The sequence below is a fragment of the Diachasmimorpha longicaudata genome, chromosome 1, assembly GCF_034640455.1.
Source record: "Diachasmimorpha longicaudata isolate KC_UGA_2023 chromosome 1, iyDiaLong2, whole genome shotgun sequence".
NCBI lineage: Eukaryota > Metazoa > Arthropoda > Insecta > Hymenoptera > Braconidae > Diachasmimorpha > Diachasmimorpha longicaudata.
In genome coordinates, this window is record NC_087225.1 from 7,360,268 (window position 1) to 7,380,563 (window position 20,296).

Consider the following 20,296-nt stretch of genomic DNA (forward strand, 5'->3'; position numbering starts at 1 on the left):
TCGATCTCGATTTGTTTTTCATTTTCATGGACTCGTCGTGGGGAATCGTGCAGTGGGGATGTGAGAATGTTCCCCCACCTGATGGAGTTGGAGATTTAAGTATAAAAGGATGGAGGACAGTTGGAATCAGCGAGTTCGAAACGTTCAGTTGTGTTGACTAAATACTTTTTCAGTGTTCAAGGATGTCTCGAGGAGTTGTCCTTGTTGTCCTGGGGCTGCTCGCAGTTGCCGGGTCGGAATCACCCCCCAAGAAAACATGTAAGAGAGTTCGCAAAATTTTTACACATAAATCTCGTGAAATTCTATTGAAATTCTTGGAGACTTTTATGCGTTCTCTCGATAGTCTACTTAACAGTCGGTTTATCCTGAAAATAACATCCCTGGAAAATCTTGATTTATATTGAATAATTGGTGGATGTAGGACATTAATCCGTCGGTTCTTTTCCCATCCCACGGGATCTTTTTAGCTACCATAATTATAAAAACAAAGTATGTAATGAAAAATGTTCATTTCATAGACGAAATAGGTGTGAGGACTTTATTATCGGAATAAAACCATAGACACCGGCTGAACGGTTGATAAATTCTGTATTTTTTCCAGGGATTCTGTTGGAGATTATGCGATTGTACCGGGTCATTTGTTAAATAATATTCTGTAGAAAAAACTCAAGTGATTTTTATGTTTCCAGAAATGGGCATAATTTTTTTATTTTTCGTAACTACATTTTTATGTTTACCAAGTAATGCCATTGAAAGGAAAATAACTTGTAAGATTCATACGTGAGGAAAACGTTTGTGAAGAACAAAATTGATAAATTTATGTTCTAGTATTTGCACAGGAAAAATATCGAGAGAATGATTCGCGTAGAAGAAAAAAAAAACTAATAGACTTTTTAACGGAAATCATTCGCGTTAATTTTTTACGCTTGAATTGATTATCCAGATCCTCATCTTAACTATCCTGTCAACTAAGTTTTTAATTATTGTTCATTAATAGTCACAATGTGCGTCCCGGAAATTCACGAAAAGGACTGCGTGAAGATGATGGAAGAGTCCACGACAAAGGGAATTCCAATATCCTGTGTGACTGGAAGAGACAGATTCGAGTGTATCGATAAAGTTGGCAGAAATGAGGCGGATATTGTTGCCGTTGATCCCGAGGACATGTACCTTGCAGCTAAGAGCAAGTTGGCTGAAGAAGCTGGTTACAGTGTCGTCGAGCAGGTATCGAAGCATAGAAGATAAAAATTTATAACAGTTCAAAGACAGTTGATCCACAATGGAAATGAAAAACTAAAATATGGAGGAAAAATTAACAAAAATTACGAATCCGTATTTAATGACTCATGAATTCGTGTATGGATTCATAAATATTCAATTGAAATTTTCCTGAACAGTCAAAACATAAAATCTACTTTTCATTTTATTCGGACACTTATTTATGCCACTCTTCTTCGTTTCACTTGTTAATGAATAGGTGAGGACGAAGGAAGAGCCCGACGAGCCATACAGATACGAAGCTGTTGCTGTGATTCACAAGGACCTGGAGATTAACGATGTCCACGAGCTTCACGGCTTGAAATCCTGTCACACTGGTGTTGGAAGAAACGTTGGCTACAAAATTCCCATCACAAAATTAACCCAGATGCATGTTCTCGGGAATATTCATGATCCTGAGTACTCAGCGAGGGAGAATGAGCTCAAGGCGTTGAGTACACTGTTCTCCAAGGGCTGTCTCGTTGGCAAATGGTCGCCCGATCCAACCATCAACGCAAGACTAAGTAAAAAAAACTAATGAGCAGAAAAATTGAATTTCAATTGATTGTTTTCTGGATATAATTTTATTAATGAAATTCCAGAGGAGACCTACAGCAACATGTGCGCTCTCTGCGAAAGACCGGAGGTTTGCGACTACCCCGACAAGTTCTCGGGGTACGAGGGTGCATTACGGTGTCTGTCTCAAAACGGTGGAGACGTTGCCTGGACAAAGGTCATTTATGTGAAGAGGTTCTTCGGTCTGCCCGTGGGACGCGCTGTAAAGACAACCGCAACTGTCGACCCAAGTGGTTACAGGTATTTCTGTCCTGATGGCACCAAAGTTCCCATCGATGCAACCACCAAACCTTGCACGTGGGCTGCCAGACCCTGGCAGGGATATATGACTAACGGAAAGGTTAAGGATGTCAATGCCATCCAGGAGGTAAATAAATGCTATACAACAGCATACAACTGTTATTAAAAATCACGAAGAATTAAAAAACGCTTTTCGCTAAAAGAATTTACTGAATTTTCATGGAATTTACGATTAATTATTGGCCCATCGTAGAGTCAATAGAATTTTCTCTACCAGAAGAATGGTTTTGAGTTCTGAAATTCACGAAAAAATACGCGAATATTTCAGGAATTGACAGAACTCGGTGAAGTCGGTGAAAAGGAACATGCAAATTGGTGGAAGAACATTCTCCTCTTGGACGATAAGACCCTGGCCGTGAAGACAGCCCCAGTATCACCAATTGAACACCTGACGAATGCTAAGTACTTGGACGTAATCGAGAGGAACTCTGGAGCTGTGGAAAGAACGGGTCGTTGGTGCGTTTGGGGAGACAAGAGTCCTAAGAAGTGTGAGGCGCTGGCGAAAGCTGCTTATTCAAGGTCTGTCATTCACCTTATGACCTTATTCAAGGTCAATGATACATTCATTCTATTTACTCTTCTAACGATGACCCCCTTCGTTCAACAGGGATGCGAGACCCCAGATCGAGTGCGTCAAGAGAAATAGTAGAGTTGAGTGTTTGGAAGCAATGAGGGATGACGCAGCTGATTTCACCCTCATTGAGGGATCGAGTGTCAAACAGGCAGTTGAGGATTTCAGTGTTAAACCCATTGTTTCCGAGAGCTTCGGAACGGGACAGACTAAATATAACGAAAAACCAGCGGTTGCGGTTGTCAAGAAGAATAGTCCAATCAATAGTCTCGGTAAGTCACTCAGAATGAATTAAACGAGAAATATGAAATGTTAAATTTATGAGGAAACAATTTAATTATCATGTTTTTGTGTACGCGGGTACCGTAATTTTTACGGAATATTTTTTACGGCGTAGGATAATGGAATAATTATTTTCCAGCTGATCTGAAGGGGAAGAAATCGTGCCACCGTTACTGGAAGGAGGATTATGCCGGCTGGATAGCTCCAGTGGGGGCTTTGCTCAACGCAAAACTCATCAACTCCGACGAAGAGTTATCTGATTTCTTCTCAGCCTCTTGCGTACCTGGAGCCCCCTCGACATCCAAACTCTGCGAGCAGTGCGCGGGAAGTGCTGGATCCAATGATGATCAAGTGATTGCAGCCACTAAGTGTCAGCCCAATCGCGCCGAAGACTTCAGTGGAAAAGGTGCCCTGAAGTGTCTGGCACTCAACAAGGGAGATGTGGCCTTCGTTCCTTTGACTGATGTTTACAAATTACGTGAGTGAATTCACTCGATCATAAATTGCTTAGAAAAAATTTAATAGAAAAACGGAGTTAATTATTTCTAAGTTCCTATTGGATTTTTTTTTTTGGATTTTGGTTGAAGTCAATAGAATTAGATTTTTGTGACAGAACACATTATTTCGGATGTTTTTGGTAGGATATTAACAGCTCACGTTTTTCAAGTTTTTTCATTCTCATTATATATTTTTCATAGCAAGAAAGTCGATAAAAAATTTAGTAAAAATTCAGGAGAACTTTCTAACGAGTGTGGGAGGTTTTTCTGTGAAATTTTTATCTATTTTTATGTATCTTCATGTCCTTTCACGTAGGTAATGCGACAGATTCATACGGTTTGACTCTGGACGACCTCAAGCTCATCTGTCCCAACGGAGGCACTGCCTCCGTCTCCGAGGGGGAGACCTGCAATTTAGGTTTAGAACCACCTCAGGTTATTGTGGGTTCTGGTGAAAAGTCTGCAAACGCCCTAGAGGAACTCACACATGGAATTATTTCGGCTACAACTCTTTACAATAAGAAGCCCGACCTCTTGCAGTTGTTCGGGGCCTGGGGAGGAGAGAAAAATATTCTATTCCAGGTATGTAAACCTCCTCCAATCAGGACTATTCAGAATTGCAAAAAATAGAATCATGTTTCAGTCTGTTATGTTATGCTCTATTATTGCAGGATGACACTATTGAGTTGGTCTCCGTGGACAGTTCTCTCAACGTGAGGTACAATGACTGGTCGAAAATGCCGAAATAAAATGTTCATGACATTTTTCATTCATTCTTATATGAATATCTGTGTATCGATATATACAACTTTGCCCATAAAAATTAATACACAATGACTCACGTACTTTTTAACTTATTTCATCTAATTGTTGATTTTTTTTACACGATTTATCTGGTCCGGTGGAAACTTTGCATTTTTGAAAAATTTATTTACTATTTTCTTCTCCTTTTTGATTATTTTCGCATTTCTCTTCATTAATTTCTCGATACTGAGAATCGTGAAGCCCATGAATACGCCGGAGAGGAGCATGACCGCTAGGGGGAGGATGTCTTCAACCTCTACGGACTCCCAGGCCGACTCCACCTTCAACAGATATTTACCGGGTCCAGAGGGACATTTTTTTCGAGAAAGTAGAAATTTTCTTACTTACATTGTCTCCAGTCATTGCCCAGTGCGAGTTTAATAATCTCTGCATGACTCCACTGTCTCGCAGTAGTAAAAGACTTCGAGAAAAGACGAGAATAAATATTACTTCAATTGATCGTAAATTTTGAATGCATATGAATATATTTTACGTTTGGAAATAATTCAAAAATCTGTTAAAACACTCCACCAATAATTCCAACCAATAAAAGGTTACAGAAACTTGAATATAATATTTCTTACTGGCTGTCGAGAATCCCTCGATAAGGGCTCCCTGGCCTCAGTCCAAAAGCAATTGACGTCTGCGATATTGTGTCAAGTGGCACTAGAATACATCCAGCCGTAGACTGAAGCTGTGTCACTGCATTATCCACTGTCATAAATGCATACTTGTCCTCGTTGCATACGAGTGATAACCCCTCCAAGTAATTATTCGGCAATTCTTTCTCTTTCACTAAAAGTTTGTCGAATAGTATTCCGAGTATTTCGTCTGTTGTATTCTGTTGGATAAAATTGAAATAAGAAATTAAAAAATAACTGGAAAGCGAATAATTCCTAAAACCACCTGAAAGAGACTATAGTCCGCAGAATCCCTGACAACTCCGAATCTGTAAGTATTGTCCTTCAGGAGACCGTCCATTGTTGTAAATGGTAGCACGAATGTTTTCACTGCTAGGGCACTGATCAGAGCCGCAGAATAGGCAGCCAAAATTATAACTCCCGTTAGATGTATCACAAAATGCGATATTCTGAGTGGATCGAAAATCGACACTGACATCCCTGCCATAAAAAAAAGAATTTTCATACCAAAATCGAGAAATCTGCTGCAGATATCTATAAAATTTGTTTAGAATTTTTTTGCACATGTGGAACTAACCTTGACTGCAAAATACTCCAAACACAGCGAAAAATATGTCTGGAACATTACGAGGACAATCCTCATTGTCCTTCCACTGGCTAGCAAACACTGATATAGCAGAGTTCACCAGAGAAATAGTTGCAGTGCTGATGGCAATCATAACTACGATCGCAACCCACACGTTTAGCTCAAAGGGGATGAAATAGGCACCCCACTTTAGGGCAGACAATGAAGGTCTTTTGATGTAGGTTCGAATCCTAGGATCAAGGAAGATTGATAAAAATGGTGCGATGAATCAGTGGTGAATCTTCCTTCATTTTTCCTGATTGTTATTCAAATATTTCGTTTTGTGAGAGTAAAGACGTTTCATGTGAAATTGATTATGTAAAAATGATTGAAGTTTCAATTTATTGAAAAGATTTTTCGTAGTTGAAATAGAAATCTGTAATCAAGTAGTAAAACGAGGTATGTTCAGCCTTTTAATGGACACGAAAGTGGAATTACTTTGTGGAATAGACGGGGGTTGTAAATTTTATGGCATCCACTCTGTCTCTCGTCATGATGAGCTCAGCTGCAACAATGTCGGAGACATTATCAATAAGTGAGCCAACAGCTCCAGTCCATGTGCCATTATCTCTCAGATACCCCCATTCATTTGTTTCCAGATAAACCAGTCTAAAAAATCAGGAATTCAGGTTAAAATGTGATAAATTCGGTTTCCCCTAGAATATCAAATTTTCAAGTAAAAATGCTCCGAAGATTTTCCATTAATTTCGGCCATTCGGCAAAATCCCTATTTGAATTACAAAGGAGTTGGTACTCGGAGCGTCGGAGGCGTAAGGGCGATGGTTCGAAGACTGACATCTTCGAGGAGAGATCAGCAGCTAGCCAGGACGAGTATTTTCGCAGGGAGACTGCGAGACAATTACGAAAATTGCGGGAGAAGAAGGAGCAGGAGGAGAGAAAGGAAAAGGAGGGAAAGGACTCGAAGGACGATGAAAATAATAGCAAGAATGATAAGTGACTCACGTGCAATTCATGCTCTCCTGGAGGAGTTCCATTAGTCCCCCAAAAAATCCCCGAAGTCCTGTCACTTGTCCATTGTCATCGTGCACTATCATCGATTGGGGTGGATCCTGATCAGTGAAAACGGAAGACAGGCGATCAAGAATTATCAGAAGTACAATTGATGGAAATGAAATTTAATGTACGAAAGAATTTAATGGAACTCTGAGAGCTTCAAGTGAGGAGCTTAAGTACATTTCCATAAGAATTTTAGGATTTTATTTGTCCCTTGACTTTTCGTGAAATCATCAGCTTCCGATTGCAAAATATACTGAAAACTGGTGGAATTTTCTAGTATTTTCTATAAAATATCTTTGTGCATACTTCTATGGACATAACACGAAACAAGTGTCCTTGAAGATCACTCCTCCGCTGATAAAGGCTCCACCGTGGTAATTTAATTCCCGTCTCTCTACTCCAGGTGGCAAATAATCCAGTCCTCAACTTCTCTCCCCTATCGATCTGATAAACTTCAGTAATAATTTCCCCTGGGCTCTCTAAATTCTCATCCGGCTTCGACACCATCATTGTGCAGTCGAACTGCACATAAATCTTATCGAAAAAGCCCTCAATCGAGGTTTCTGGTCTCAGAAAGATGAGCCAGTTTGGATAGGACATGTCAATCCATGGAGCAATATCCTGTGAATAAATTCGCAATTCTGAATCATTTCAAGCATAAATCCTCCAGAAAAAAAATATTCAAGTGGGACAAGATCAGATCAATCCCCGTAAACCATCACTTGATGCTGACAATCAACCAATTATTACTGTCTCATCGTTAAATTATTCATTTCCCACTTGAATATCGATGAAAGTTGGTATTTACAAATGCAAATTGGTTCCTAACGTCGTTGCCATCGTTTAACAGGACAAACAACGGTCGTTTAATGTGGTAGTAGCTACCACCAACCTTGGAAGACACATTGATGAGTTAATGCACGCTACCAATAGCGTTGATAAGGAAAATTGCTAACTCGTTCCTTACTCGGTCTATAAACGTTGATATTTCCATAACTACTGTGCGGATGTAGGCTTTGCTCAGATATGTCTGGAGTTTCTGTAGATTTTCACTCTCTTCCATTCCTATGAAGCAACAAATTAAATGAAAAACCCCTTAAAAAATTGTCACAGGACATTTTGAAACAAATCAACAAATTGTATTTATTTAAACTGAATAAGATCCGTAATAAATTGATTAAGCTATTAATTTGTGATATGAAAAAGTCCAATATAGAAAAATGAAAATTTATCAACTCTTGCACTTATTTCTGTTCGACCTTTTCGCAAAAAAAATTAATTGGAGAGAAACCTTTTGACTCGACGGAATTTTTAGTAGCATGAAGCAGAATAATACACGTGTTATTGTAGTAATCATGCACTCCCTTGATGACATTTTCGTAAATCACATTGGGTCTGATTAATTGACAGGTGGAATGCTCAGTGTGAGCAAAAATGCACAGAAAAATGATTAATTTCCTCATTGTTTCCTTGCGGAAGTGCTCGCTCGAGGAAAACCGAGGGCAAATAAATTCTTCCACGCATTCAGTGAAACCAAATGACCGATGAGAATCAATGCAGGGGTGTGTCAAAGGTAGTTTAGATAAGAATCGACTGGGCACGACAGTTTATATAGGCTCGACTGTAAATGGCAATGCTTGAAATTCTCGTGGGGAACCATTTGATGGCAGAGATAGCAATGATGAATATGGATACAAATTGTCAATATGCCTTATGTCAATGGAATCACAATCGATTATACAAATAACGTGATTGGGCAGTTTGTTCCCGGATAAATGACATTGGAAATATTGGAATTGTACGTACATGTGGGGAGTTACTCACAGAAATCTAATTGAGTCATGAAAAATTGAGTTTTACGAATTGTTTCATCGACTTAAGACTTTGTTTATGACTTCAGTCCGAAATAAAAACATCTCAAATTCAAGTTTTGCATTGAATATATCCTGAAAAAAATATATGTGCACATATCTGTTCGTTATAATTTCCTTATTCTCTCTCGACAAATAAAAACTTATGCAACAGCATTTTGTTAAGTTTACCATCGAAGGTCTTGGCTAAAGCGTAAAAAAAACAAGACCCCATCCAGGTGATAAGCCAGTGGCTGCAAGTGGGGTAATTGGTAACGACGACTCATAAATGCTAATACCTCAGTTCACCACCTCTCAATAGGCAGTCGACAGACCTAGCGCACTTTCCGAAGTCACTATCTCCAGTGCCTTCATCATGACACGTAGAATAGATCGTCTCGTGTTGATTGTCATGGTGGTTATTGCTTGCGTATCCTTTGCCAATGGTCAGGGTAAGTTATCCAAGTATTCTTTATGTTAAAACGTTGAACAATTTACAATGATAACTACTGTACCGTCAAAAATTTTAAAAATGTAAGAAAGCGCCTGAAGTGAAAGCTCCATGAAAATTCTTCATTGCTCTCGCTTACAGCAAGGGATCCAGCAGCCGTTAAGTCAGACACCACATCTGCTGGTCTAGTGGGCCGAGTGATGGGAGCTATCAACCCCATTACCAGGATCTTTACGGAATACATAAACGCTCTACTTATCCGTAACAAGGGTAAACAATTGCCCTGCACCCTCTACAATCCAATAAAGTGGGACTGGGAATGCACCGCAGTCGAGAAATAGAAATCAAACAAACTTATACATACGAAGAAACCTATATATTTAGTAAAATTTATTTTTATAATACAAAACGCATCAATGACATAGTATTACGTAATTTAATTATATGTTAACTTCTCTATTCATGTGTTAAATAAATATGCAATGTGGTACCTGAGTACATATTTTTGTGAATTTCTTCCATCAACTCCAGTTTCTCAAGTCAAGAGTAACAAAATAGGCAATAGGCTCAGTAAAAAATCAGTGAAATGGTATTTTATCCGTCTCTTTTCTGCCATCAAAGTAATTAAAAAAAAAATATGAATTATTACCAGACACCAAAACCTATTGTACATATCAGAGAAAACCGACACGATCCGTCAGGACATTCAAAGCAATAAAAAATTGTTGGTGATTCATCATTAATAATTACACGCGATAAACCCTGGTAAAATCGCTAAAAAAAGAAAAACAGCAAAAGTAAAAGTTTTCCAAAGCTATCGTTAACCAAGTGAAGCAAAAACTGACGCATGCTGATAAGAATAAGAAATATACGTCAGCCCGAGGAAAAGTGAGTAAGACCGGTTGGAATGCTCACCCCCAGAATAATTAACTAGCAATTAATACCCCCGGTCTCTAAATCCTTATCCACTAACACCAACTGTCCTAACCAGGGTCATCACGCGACCATTTCCCGTTGTTTCAGGAACCCAACAGATAAGACTGGTGAGAACACCCTCATTACCCCTTCCCTCCCAGAGGGAAGAATTTCCTGAATGAAAAGAAGAACTCAATTTCCTCCCGGAAATTCAGGAAAAAAAAATCCAAGCTCGTATATTTTAATATTAATGACAAATGAGGTGAGTAAATTAACGCATGAGTTTACAAGGCGTATTCTCTGTACGATAACAGCAGTGCTCAGGTAGTAGGGGACATGTGTTAAGAATTCAAACGAATTCTAACATTATCTGTATACCAGCGCAACTGTGCACAATGTCAGGTGAAATCCGACGAATATTGCTAGTGTTATTCATCGGAATACTGTCAGTATCAACAAAATCTGATGATGGAGTTGTCACAGTGCCGTCTATTGACATTCCAAGTGATGGAAAGGGAATAGTACCAGGTAATCAAACTATTCACTACAACGTGACATCATTTTCTACCATTTTCCCTTGATTTTCGCTTCCAGCTGGTAATGGCACGTCCAACGACTCCTCCGTCATGGTGCCTCCTAGCAAATCAGCGATATCAGAAGCACTCGGTTTGATGTATCGTTTCACAATTCAGCCGGTGATAGTGGTTCTCCGTATATTTCTGGACCCGATCTTCTCACTGGTCCGAGGAGTATTGAAGCCGGTACTGGCGATAGTTAATTATATTCTAGGGACACTGGGCCTTCCAGGTCTTGGGCCCCTCCTCAATGACATCGTGATCCGCCTCCAGGGGCTCCTGGGGAGGCTGTTTGGACAACTCGATGGATTCGTGGGGGCCCTACTGGGGCCTCAGGACAACGGCCAGGTGAACTCACGCAGGAGGAGATCGCTGACGAGCACACTGATGAGTCCCATAACGGCTCCTATGGGATATGCATGGAGCTGGATCAGTATGCCCTGGAAAATTGCCTCAACATTCGGCAGCATAATCACGAGTCCCTTCTACTACGGATACAAAGCTCTCTCGTATCCGGTCTCCGGAGCTCTGACCCTCGGCAGCTGGCCCATGCGTCGCATCCTCCGGTTATTGGGATTTGGAGGGAGGAAGGAAGGGCCTGATGGTCAGGTGGGAGAGGATGTAGATCCGATTAATGACCTCATGGGAAGCCTCAGTGAAAGCGCCCAGGATGCTCTCACCGAAGCTATGATCAGAGGCTTTCAGGTCTTGAAGAGTGATGTTCTCCCAGCTGTCGATACCGCATTTGTGAATTATCAGGATTCTGATATGGTGCCTGATTCCGTCAAGGGGTATATGAAAAACTTCCATCAGGCTTATTCGATACTTCATACGCTTCGCATTCTGTAAACTTTACTGTATTGATGAAATATTAATAAAGTTTGTTGATGGTGTCGCTCAGATGTGTTAAAAGGTTTTACGTGACGGCTAAAAATCATGTTTGTTCGGAATTTGTCGTTTTACATTTATTGCATACCTCTATTGACTGTAAAAAATCGCTACAAAAATCTATCTCTCGTAGATTGCGAGATATTCATCGACAACTGGCAAATAGTCAAAATAAATTTAACCCACTTTGGGACTTGGCTACAGAATTTCTTGTAAAAAAAATCTCGATAGAAGCGAATACCATTGCCAATATAAAAATATCATATAAATATTATTACAAAATATTATTATTAAGTACTATTGTAAATATTAGTAACAATATAAAATCTTTATTCATAGAATTATTGAGATATTCTGAAGGATTTTATCATTTGAATGTAAAAATCATGACGCGGATTCGAAATAAACAGAGAACATAAGATTTTTCAGAATTACTTTCGATTTCGTTCCGAGTGTTTCCTTGATATGTCCGGATATCCTAAATACCCGAATTGTCTAGAGGTAAATCTAGAAATTATATTTTCTAAATCCATTCGTCAATTCCTAGAGAAGTGCCCAAGTAATGAAATAATGAAAAATTGAAATCCAAAGGTAAGAAAAAAATACTCTCAAATGTTTTGCGATATAGTACCCATTTATTATACTTATTCATTTACAATAGATTAACGAAGATACAGGGAATCAACAATAACAATAAGCTCAACCCCAAAACACCATCAGAACAATTCCTCGTTCTAAATACAAAACACATCAATGACAATGGTAACAAAATACGAAAAACTAATTCTTGACACCACCGAACAACAGATCCATCAAGGGTGCCCATGAGAGGTCCACTAAGAACACAATCAAACTCTTAAAGGGTCCGGGTAGCATGAGCCCTGGAATCGGGTCGAGAATGTTCTCGACGAGGTCAGAGACATCACTCGTCGTGGAAACACCGGTGCATTTGAAGGAATCAAGATCAAGGGTGCACGGGAAAGCACCACCGAGGACACGACCAATAGCACCATTGGTGAGATCCTGGCTATAATGCCATCCGTCCACACCCTTCTGAATTCCACCCGATAGTGTACCTCCAATAAGTGGAATCTTCTCTAATACTCCCTGAGTGGTGCCGATTATGCCGTCGTTTTCCCCGGAGCTACCACCATCAGCACCGCCACCGTCACCTCCAGCACCACCACCGTCACCTCCAGCACCGCCACCGTCACCTCCAGCACCACCACCACTGACGCCACCACCACCACCACCACCGCCGCCACCAGCACCACCTTCTTCGCTGCTGCTACTGCTGCTGCTGCTGCTGGCGCTTCGTCTGCGGACAGGTGCGGCTGTCCAAAATTCATCAAAATTTTATTAAAATCCTTCCCGAAAGCTCAATGCATTTTACACTCACCTGCGTTGCTTAGCTCTAGGACCATGAGTAGACCCAGGACGACGACATATTTGTAGCCCGCAAGCCTCATGTTGAGTGACTAAAATGCCCGAAAACGGAGCGACCGGCACAATGAAAATGAATAACTCGATAGTACCTCCTTATATAAGATCGGCTGCCTTAACACCGTCGAGTTGACTTCTCCACCGATAATGGTCTGACTAAACACAGGTAACGATGACTGTTACTACTTGGGGTAGGGGCCCCAGGATATGGAGAAATGGCAAGAAAATTGTCGATGATTGTGTCGCGGGTTGTACATGTGCGTGGATTGGATGGAATTCGTTTGTCACTAGCTTTCCCCTGGTATTGGTTATCACCTTACCTTGCGCTTTTTATTTTCCTGGCTCGTGGCTTTATCGGACGGGAATGACGAAAATAATGAAGGGGAACGCGAAATGCCGACGGTTTCTAAAGTTACTTCGGTCGGATGATATTTTATTTAGACAGAATGAAGCGTCAATTGCCTTCTTCAAGTAGAACTGATATTTCCTGAGATATTTGAATAATAATTGACAGGAAAGTGACATTGAATTATATTCAAGGGGAAAAAATTATGATATTCCTAGTTCCACCGGATATCCAATCAAATTTTACATATTAGGGAAACAGAAAACATAGCTTTTTCAATTTTCTTATTAATATTTTTAATTTTATGTGAGCCTCAGGAAAATTACATAAATGATATATTGTTAGAGAATTTTCCCTTTGTATTTCTTGCAAAAGTTCTCACGTACAAGAATCTCAGGTAAATTCTTCGCCGTCAAAAAAATTTCAAATAGATTATGTCGTTTATAAAAAGTTTATTTTACGAAGAAATAGAAAATAAAATGTTACACTATTTTGTACCAAAACAAAATAAGCATCAAGCGTTTCTGATGCACTGAGTAGCAGATGTTCTCGCTGTCGATGTAGCTGAGTACAGGTCACTCATAGGTTGCTGGAAACACCTGGTAGCCGATACTGGGGCAGAATTAGAGATTGAATCTCCAGTGTTTTTCAGCTGACTCGCTGTGGACTTGTAGGAATTAACCGCAGCATTAGCCGCCGGCATTTTCTGAACTACGCACATCTGAACCTGAAGAGCATTACCCGATACACAGCTCAGAGCAATGCCGTCAAGTTCAGAGAGCAGGAGTTGTCCTCTCTACAAAATGAACAATTGATATGATTAGTCAACCAACATTGGAAACCGCAAAATTTATTCAACAAATTTCTAGTAGCTAAGTCTGTTTAGTTTGGAGAATAATTACCGTTACGTGTGAAGCGATGTTGCTGACAACGGGATTCAAAGGCTCCACTGCATCATTAACACACTTGTCCAATTGTTTAAATACTGTATTAGATGCATCGCGGAGCTGCATTCTAGAGGGTTCGTAGCATTGGTCCGCGTTCTTTCCATCTTTTTTCGCAGCTGCGATGTCACTCTAACAATAAATGAATAAAATTAACGACCTGGGTCGTTTACAAAATCAGTAGTGATTTCTGTCTAAGTCAGACCAGTTACAGAACAATAATCTAGAGAAATGAATGAAATTCATGGAAAATAGAATATTCAATTTTTGTTATCAACGAATTATAAATTAATTACTTACTCGAATTTGATCAAGAGCCCTGTTAACAGCGTCATTAACATTCTGCATTTGGTTAATCTTCAAATTACCCAATTTCAATTTCGTTTGTGAAGAAATCTTGTTGCCATATCGTTCAATATCGCTGGAGGTCGATTTTACGTCATTTTTCAGGCGAGTTATCCCGGCAAAGGGATCGAGGGCTTCACTCTGGACAAAATTAATATACAGATTCATCTTTAGGCTTTCATTCACTCACACCATTACAAATACTCTCTCAATCTACATCTTTAAACCGAACAGCGTAAAAAAGGTCCGTGTAACTTGCAGCGAATTTTTTTCAGTGAATTCGGCAATATTGACCGGAATGACCTGTGCAAAATTACAATATCGTCTTCTGCAAATTTTTTCTCCCGTCTAACGTCTACAATCGCTTACCAGTGCAATGGAGGCCATCGCCACAAACGCAATTATCAAAAAACTGTTCATTTTGAAATGGTAGCTCAACCGATCTTCCAACTACTCTGATGTCTCGAGTACTGAGACATTCATTTATAAGTCATCATCCCACTGCAATCCTGATAACGGGATCGTTAATAATAATAAAGTGAATGTAGCGCACATGTTGGGGATAAAAAATCATTGTGGGAAGCCCCGGCGTTACTGATTCGCGGAGTTATGATTAAACGTCTTCCCAGAGTCATGTCAATATTGACGTTCATTTATCTGTTATCTGTATGGCATGTTACATATACAATTTATAAACCCGAAATAACAGAATGACCGGTCGTCCTGTGCACTGAGCCATTCTACTCAGGTGTTATACACCTGAAAACATGTTATTCAATTCATGATTAAATACGATGTAACATGATTTCTTGGAATGAATCTTTGAAGGAAAAAAAATTATCTGACTGACAAAAAAAACTCTTATCACGTTTGGTAATAGCTAACTTTATTCTTCTCATTAGTTAATGAATTAATTCATGTTAACATTAATTCATGGAAACTATAACAAAACATGCAAAAGGCTCACGGTTTATTATTAATTTTATTTGTAATACATTTATTCACACGGCCCTCAACTTCCTCTATCTTCGCACGAATTAGTTCGATCGGTCTCTGAAAGCAATTGAGAACGTTCTGGATTGCATACGTGTGCAAGCTTTTTCCAGTACTCAGATATCTGTCAGAAGTGCCCCTGTAGTTATAGGACACAGCTGAGACATAAAAGTTGAGACCCTCGTAGCATTTTTCAGCTTGAGATACCGGTAATTTAGCGTAGCTCTTGGTAACGATCTCGAGACCCTCAATCATTACGTATCCAGTCTGAAATTGTGAATTATTGATTGACTCGTTAAATAGCGTCCGATTTATCAATGCATCGAATTAATTGATTAACTGCGATAAAAATTGTGATTGATTATTTACATTCCCTTGATTCTGGATGAATGGTGCAAATTCCATGGCAAAGTCCATTGTATGTTTGATACAGTAGTCAAAACCTGGTAATTTATCCTTAACGATTCCTTCGAGCTCCTGTTTTAAGTCCTTCACACAATCACTAGCATCCACTCCATGCTTCTCTGCTGCCGATTTGACAGATCTCTACATGATAACACATAGAAAAAATTACGTACAATATAAGGTAAAAGATCGATTGGCTTTAAATACAAATTTCAATAGAAAATCCTGCGAATTTTGTGTTTGTTTATTTCCTCATAATGAAGAAGAAAATTATGTAAAATTAAAGATAAACAACATGTTTTTATTGAAGAGTCATCGATAATTATTTAACGGACTCTCATCACCTGTCTGGCTCCATCCTAAAAACACCGTTGATGTCAGTCTATTAAGTAATTACCGTTTCTTCGTTACGAAAATTGAGAGTCCCAATGGGATACAAAAATATTCAGTATTTACCAATGAATTATTGTACGACTGATTGACCACCATATCGAGGGACTCTTTCGTAATGGAATACTCAGAATCTAATCTTTTCTTCAGAGGCCCAACGAACTCATTACCATAAGCATTGACTTTGTTCATGGATGTTTCCAGTATTTTGAGCAAGTCTGCTACATCTTCCCCCTGGACCTGTGGGGAATTACGGTAATTCAGAAGAATAATGATTTTATAATCACTCTCGTAGAATTAAACCACTCACTTGCGTAGTGAAGGCTGTAATTATAAAGGTGAACACGATGGTCTTCATCTTGAAAGCCTCAGACAGATACTGATGCTGACGGGATCGATCATGACGTTTTTTTTAAACGATTCCACGATTTCGTTCGACTTTATCCCCCACCATCGATTAGGTTCGATAAATGATCAATATCAGATTCTTTCGTTGCGCTTTAATCAGCGGGGAAGAACTGATAAGTGGATTTACCGAGAAGAGTGAGGAGAGTAGAATGCATGTCCTTTAATTTATAAATTTTATTGAATTATGATTCGGAATTCTATGACGAAGTTATTAGAGAAATATCGCGAGATGTTTAGTTTTAAAAAAGACAATTATTCTGCTGTAATTTTACGATGAGGAAATCCGTACGGAACAAGTAAAAAACAACATTAGTGAATAGCATTAAAAAAAAATTTGATGATGTGTTTAAGGGTGTAACTGCAAATGAACAATATGAATTTCTAAAAAAGTAACGAAAATGGAATATCATGGTAAAGTAAATAAATAAACGATTGCCATAAACACCATATGACAATGGCTCTTATATTTATCATTAAACAACATTTTTCACATACACTGGTTCACATAAAAAAATTTTTCTAATAAATTTTCTACCTGTATAATACAATACACACATTATCATTTTTAATATTAACCCATACAACAATCTTACTCGTAGCGAAGCAAAAATAAAAATAATTATTTGTTCATAAATTACTAGTCAGACTTGCGTGGTAGATTTTGAAATGAGAATATGCGGAGTGAGAATGAAAAACCATCGATGTCGAAAGAAATATGCATTATTATTTCAATTTCTAGTATCAAAAATATTCAGAAGTTTAGAATTCGTTTTTCCCTTCAATACAAAGTTATTACTTTTTTCTAATTCATGTGGAGGAGAAAATATCAAAATGTACTTGTCATTTGGCCGTAAAAAATTCTCCAACACTTCATATTTATTCTGTTACAAAGGTATTCGATATTTTACAATTATTCCGTAGAATTCCACCTCAAGGTGAAGACAAAAATGCAGTGGATGAAGACGGTCAATGTTAATAGTGCAAATTGCTTTGCGATATTTCGCTGACTAATGCAAACACTTTTCCTTGAAAATAAAATGAAAAATACACGATAAATGGCAGTCTATGCGGGCCATTTGCAGTCCCATCCATCCAAAAACATCGAAATAACAAACGAAAATTCAATAATTTTCCTTGTGGAAATATTTCGATTCACTTCCCCTAATTCGGCATTTATCATCTACTAATACCACTATACTCTTACCCTAGGAATTATCGATGTTTGAAAATATCTTGCAACATCGAAGAAATTAATGCAAATATATTTCCTTTTCACTCTATCATCGAAGCACACGTATAAAAAATTTCATGGAAAAAACATGGAGAATTTGATAGAAAATTTTATTGGCTTTCGTTCTCCTATAGAACTTCTACTGTCAGAATATTCCCGACAGCCATTTCTGAATATTAATTTTTCAAAGTTTATTTCTCAATCATTTTACGACTGATAAACTGAAGATGTGACCGAAGCTCGAATCAACTTACTTGTATTTACTATTCTAAACAAATAAAAATACAAATAAAATTTGAACAGGAATGCTATACAATTTTCTAACGAATTCTGAGTTTGTCTACAAAATTTTTTCGTACGTACCAGAATGAGATTCATTGCGATTTCGATGAAAGGCACGTATTATGGACAAATATGGCAGTGAATCCACAACTGTAATTTTTATTAATTTAGTTAGAGAGCTCTTATCATAACGCCAAGGGAAAAGACACGTAAAAAACTTTTTTTTCATTTCTTAACGAAGGATATACTTTCCCTTAGCGCCCGCAAAAAACCTATTGCATTTATTACCTAAATTACTGCATTATCGTTAACCTTAGCTGTACGTAGAAAAAGTCTCACGTCCATGTTATCAATGTTCATTAAAAAATAGACATTAGAATCTATATTAATAAGTTATTAATACTAGAAGACGACCATGGTGTGAGTACTCTCCTCTCCCTAAATCGAGACGATGATTTAGGGGGATCAGGGAGCTAGAAGCTTCACCGTGAGGTACTCGTGACCATCAGTCCAATGATTCCATCCAGAAATCATTGACGGATTTTCATAGACTTGTCATAATGAAAGGCTAAGAGGGTGATACCTCCAATTTCAAGTCCATGTTTGGAGTGCAGAAGCCACAGTAGCCACCGCACTTACCGAGAATCCTCTGATCGTTCTGTGAACAGGAAAACAAAATTATTTTAAGTGACCTTAAATTTTCAGGACCTCAAGATTACTGTGATAATTTAACTCACGACTCTTTGCACGTCGAGATGTGCTCGCGACCCTTGTGGTACCCACGATACTTGAGAAGTCATTTTCAAAGCAGTTCCACTCAAATTTATGCTAAATCTTCCTTGAGGGCAGTTTGCTGTGCTGTAACAATCACCAGCTTTGCCATACTCCACTCGTTTTGCTCCTTTGGTCCATGAGAATGTGTAATCATCAGCTGGGGATTTTCAGAAAGAGTGAGATCATGTTAAAGTAATTGTGCATGCGTATCATTCAATAGAAAAGTACCTATAACAATTAATTTAGCAACATCAATCCTGACACGTTTAAACATAGTTCTCCCAGAGATAGTTCCACGCTCTGTGACGCACTCACAGCTGTCATTCCTCAGCCCGTTATACGGACACGTTCGTGGATCCAGCAATCTATCACACAAGAGGACAAAAATTATGAAATGGTGAGGAAAAATGCGGAAAGTGTGAAAAATTACCTCTTGTCATAAATTTCAGCGTAATTTTCCCTATCTCCGGCTGGCAGTGTCAAGTACTCCCTGGGCTCGTTGGTCGCCATATCATGACAATAAATCGACATATTTTTACCACCAATTAGGAGTACGTATTCACCATCACTAGAGGACTTGAATTTCTTTTGTGCCTCGAGACAGGTCAATGGACCACATCGTCTCTGGTTGCACTTGCGTTTTCTCTGCGGTTTAAATACCATTGGACAATTGAATTTGCCAACTCTTTTACCACTCCTGTCGTGACAAAATAGCCTGCGTATCTGACGGCCCTTGCGTCCACACTGGTGGCTGCACTATAATAAAACATTTATTTTATATTCGTTAGATGTTTCTCAAAAAGGAAAATTTCAATTTATCGATACACGGCGGTATTTAACCACAAGTATAGGGGATAATTGAGGATAGTTTTATGGATTTGTAGCATTTACATTTGCATCGTTGAAAGTCGTAAATATGATGGATTGTTACGAGCAAATAAAGAATTTAGTAGAATAAGCTTTTTTTAAAATGATTTTGCAAACATTTGAAGATTCATCTACTCTCTTTCGTAGTATGCATTAAAAATGGATCAAGATTGCGTACTTTCCATCTACAATTGCAAACAAAACAGAAGAAATATCAGCAGAACTTCGTTTGATTTCAACAATTGAATGAACATTTCAAACATAATTTATTTCACTCACTTTTCTCCAAGGTCCGGCAGTCCAATAAAATTTATCACTGCATTCCTGAAGTTTACAAGCCTGTTCACCTCTAGGTTTTTCACGCATCAAACAGCCGTCTGTCGGTGCAGGATCAATCCACCCATATCGATTGATTTTATGGCAAGTCACTGCACGTTTCTGAATTCCATCACCGCAATCTTCCGAACACTGAACAGAACCAAAGTTACCAAATTAATACTGGAAATGTCCCTTTACTGTTCACTCAATCTGATTCTATTGCGTTAAATTAATTCATTTCTAGGCATGCGCATGCACTGTCATATGTAGTAAAATACTTATGAGAAATGGATAAATAATT

The 20,296-nt window shown here is 38.6% G+C and overlaps 6 protein-coding genes and 1 long non-coding RNA gene across 10 annotated transcripts in view; 3 read left to right on the forward strand and 4 right to left on the reverse strand.

The window, feature by feature from the left end:
• The first annotated feature begins 101 nt into the window (after positions 1-101).
• On the forward strand, positions 102-4,320 carry LOC135164676 (transferrin). Its single transcript, XM_064125273.1, has 9 exons — positions 102-258; positions 998-1,224; positions 1,478-1,781; positions 1,860-2,200; positions 2,402-2,652; positions 2,741-2,976; positions 3,126-3,464; positions 3,800-4,065; positions 4,155-4,320. Exons 1-9 carry the CDS (start codon positions 183-185, stop codon positions 4,230-4,232), a joined length of 2,118 nt encoding a protein of 705 aa, XP_063981343.1. The 5' UTR covers positions 102-182; the 3' UTR covers positions 4,233-4,320.
• LOC135164682 (probable glutamate receptor) lies at positions 4,187-8,048 on the reverse strand. The gene is made up of 11 exons (XM_064125286.1): positions 7,862-8,048; positions 7,538-7,635; positions 7,379-7,462; positions 6,877-7,191; positions 6,517-6,623; positions 5,992-6,162; positions 5,506-5,744; positions 5,194-5,408; positions 4,872-5,128; positions 4,636-4,708; positions 4,187-4,568 (listed from the first exon to the last, which is right to left on the reverse strand). Exons 1-11 carry the CDS (start codon positions 8,031-8,033, stop codon positions 4,347-4,349), a joined length of 1,953 nt encoding a protein of 650 aa, XP_063981356.1. The 5' UTR covers positions 8,034-8,048; the 3' UTR covers positions 4,187-4,346.
• Positions 8,049-8,076: 28 nt separating this feature from the next.
• On the forward strand, positions 8,077-9,369 carry LOC135164756 (uncharacterized). Its single transcript, XR_010299390.1, has 2 exons — positions 8,077-8,872; positions 9,013-9,369. It is a non-coding gene; the product is annotated as an uncharacterized LOC135164756 (long non-coding RNA).
• A 638-nt stretch (positions 9,370-10,007) lies between these two features.
• LOC135164718 (uncharacterized) lies at positions 10,008-11,261 on the forward strand. The gene is made up of 2 exons (XM_064125341.1): positions 10,008-10,314; positions 10,381-11,261. The coding sequence occupies exons 1-2, from the start codon at positions 10,182-10,184 to the stop codon at positions 11,208-11,210; spliced, it is 963 nt and encodes a 320-aa protein (XP_063981411.1). The 5' UTR covers positions 10,008-10,181; the 3' UTR covers positions 11,211-11,261.
• Positions 11,262-11,864: 603 nt separating this feature from the next.
• On the reverse strand, positions 11,865-12,860 carry LOC135165734 (uncharacterized). The gene is made up of 2 exons (XM_064127324.1): positions 12,649-12,860; positions 11,865-12,583 (listed from the first exon to the last, which is right to left on the reverse strand). The coding sequence occupies exons 1-2, from the start codon at positions 12,716-12,718 to the stop codon at positions 12,030-12,032; spliced, it is 624 nt and encodes a 207-aa protein (XP_063983394.1). The 5' UTR covers positions 12,719-12,860; the 3' UTR covers positions 11,865-12,029.
• A 610-nt stretch (positions 12,861-13,470) lies between these two features.
• LOC135165727 (uncharacterized) lies at positions 13,471-14,845 on the reverse strand. The gene is made up of 4 exons (XM_064127312.1): positions 14,697-14,845; positions 14,283-14,468; positions 13,941-14,114; positions 13,471-13,834 (listed from the first exon to the last, which is right to left on the reverse strand). The coding sequence occupies exons 1-4, from the start codon at positions 14,745-14,747 to the stop codon at positions 13,553-13,555; spliced, it is 693 nt and encodes a 230-aa protein (XP_063983382.1). The 5' UTR covers positions 14,748-14,845; the 3' UTR covers positions 13,471-13,552.
• A 351-nt stretch (positions 14,846-15,196) lies between these two features.
• Positions 15,197-20,296, reverse strand: part of LOC135165703 (A disintegrin and metalloproteinase with thrombospondin motifs 1-like) — a 160,497-nt gene continuing 155,397 nt past the window's right edge. For all 4 annotated transcript variants that reach the window (XM_064127277.1, XM_064127268.1, XM_064127260.1 and 1 more), the window contains 8 exons: positions 19,957-20,145; positions 19,241-19,566; positions 19,039-19,175; positions 18,774-18,967; positions 16,426-18,694; positions 16,182-16,355; positions 15,690-15,866; positions 15,197-15,587 (listed from right to left, as the gene is read on the reverse strand). In XM_064127277.1, coding sequence (XP_063983347.1) covers positions 18,605-18,694; positions 18,774-18,967; positions 19,039-19,175; positions 19,241-19,566; positions 19,957-20,145 — 936 coding nt within the window. In that variant the 3' untranslated portion in view covers positions 15,197-15,587; positions 15,690-15,866; positions 16,182-16,355; positions 16,426-18,604. The remainder of the gene's footprint in view (positions 15,588-15,689; positions 15,867-16,181; positions 16,356-16,425; positions 18,695-18,773; positions 18,968-19,038; positions 19,176-19,240; positions 19,567-19,956; positions 20,146-20,296) is intronic.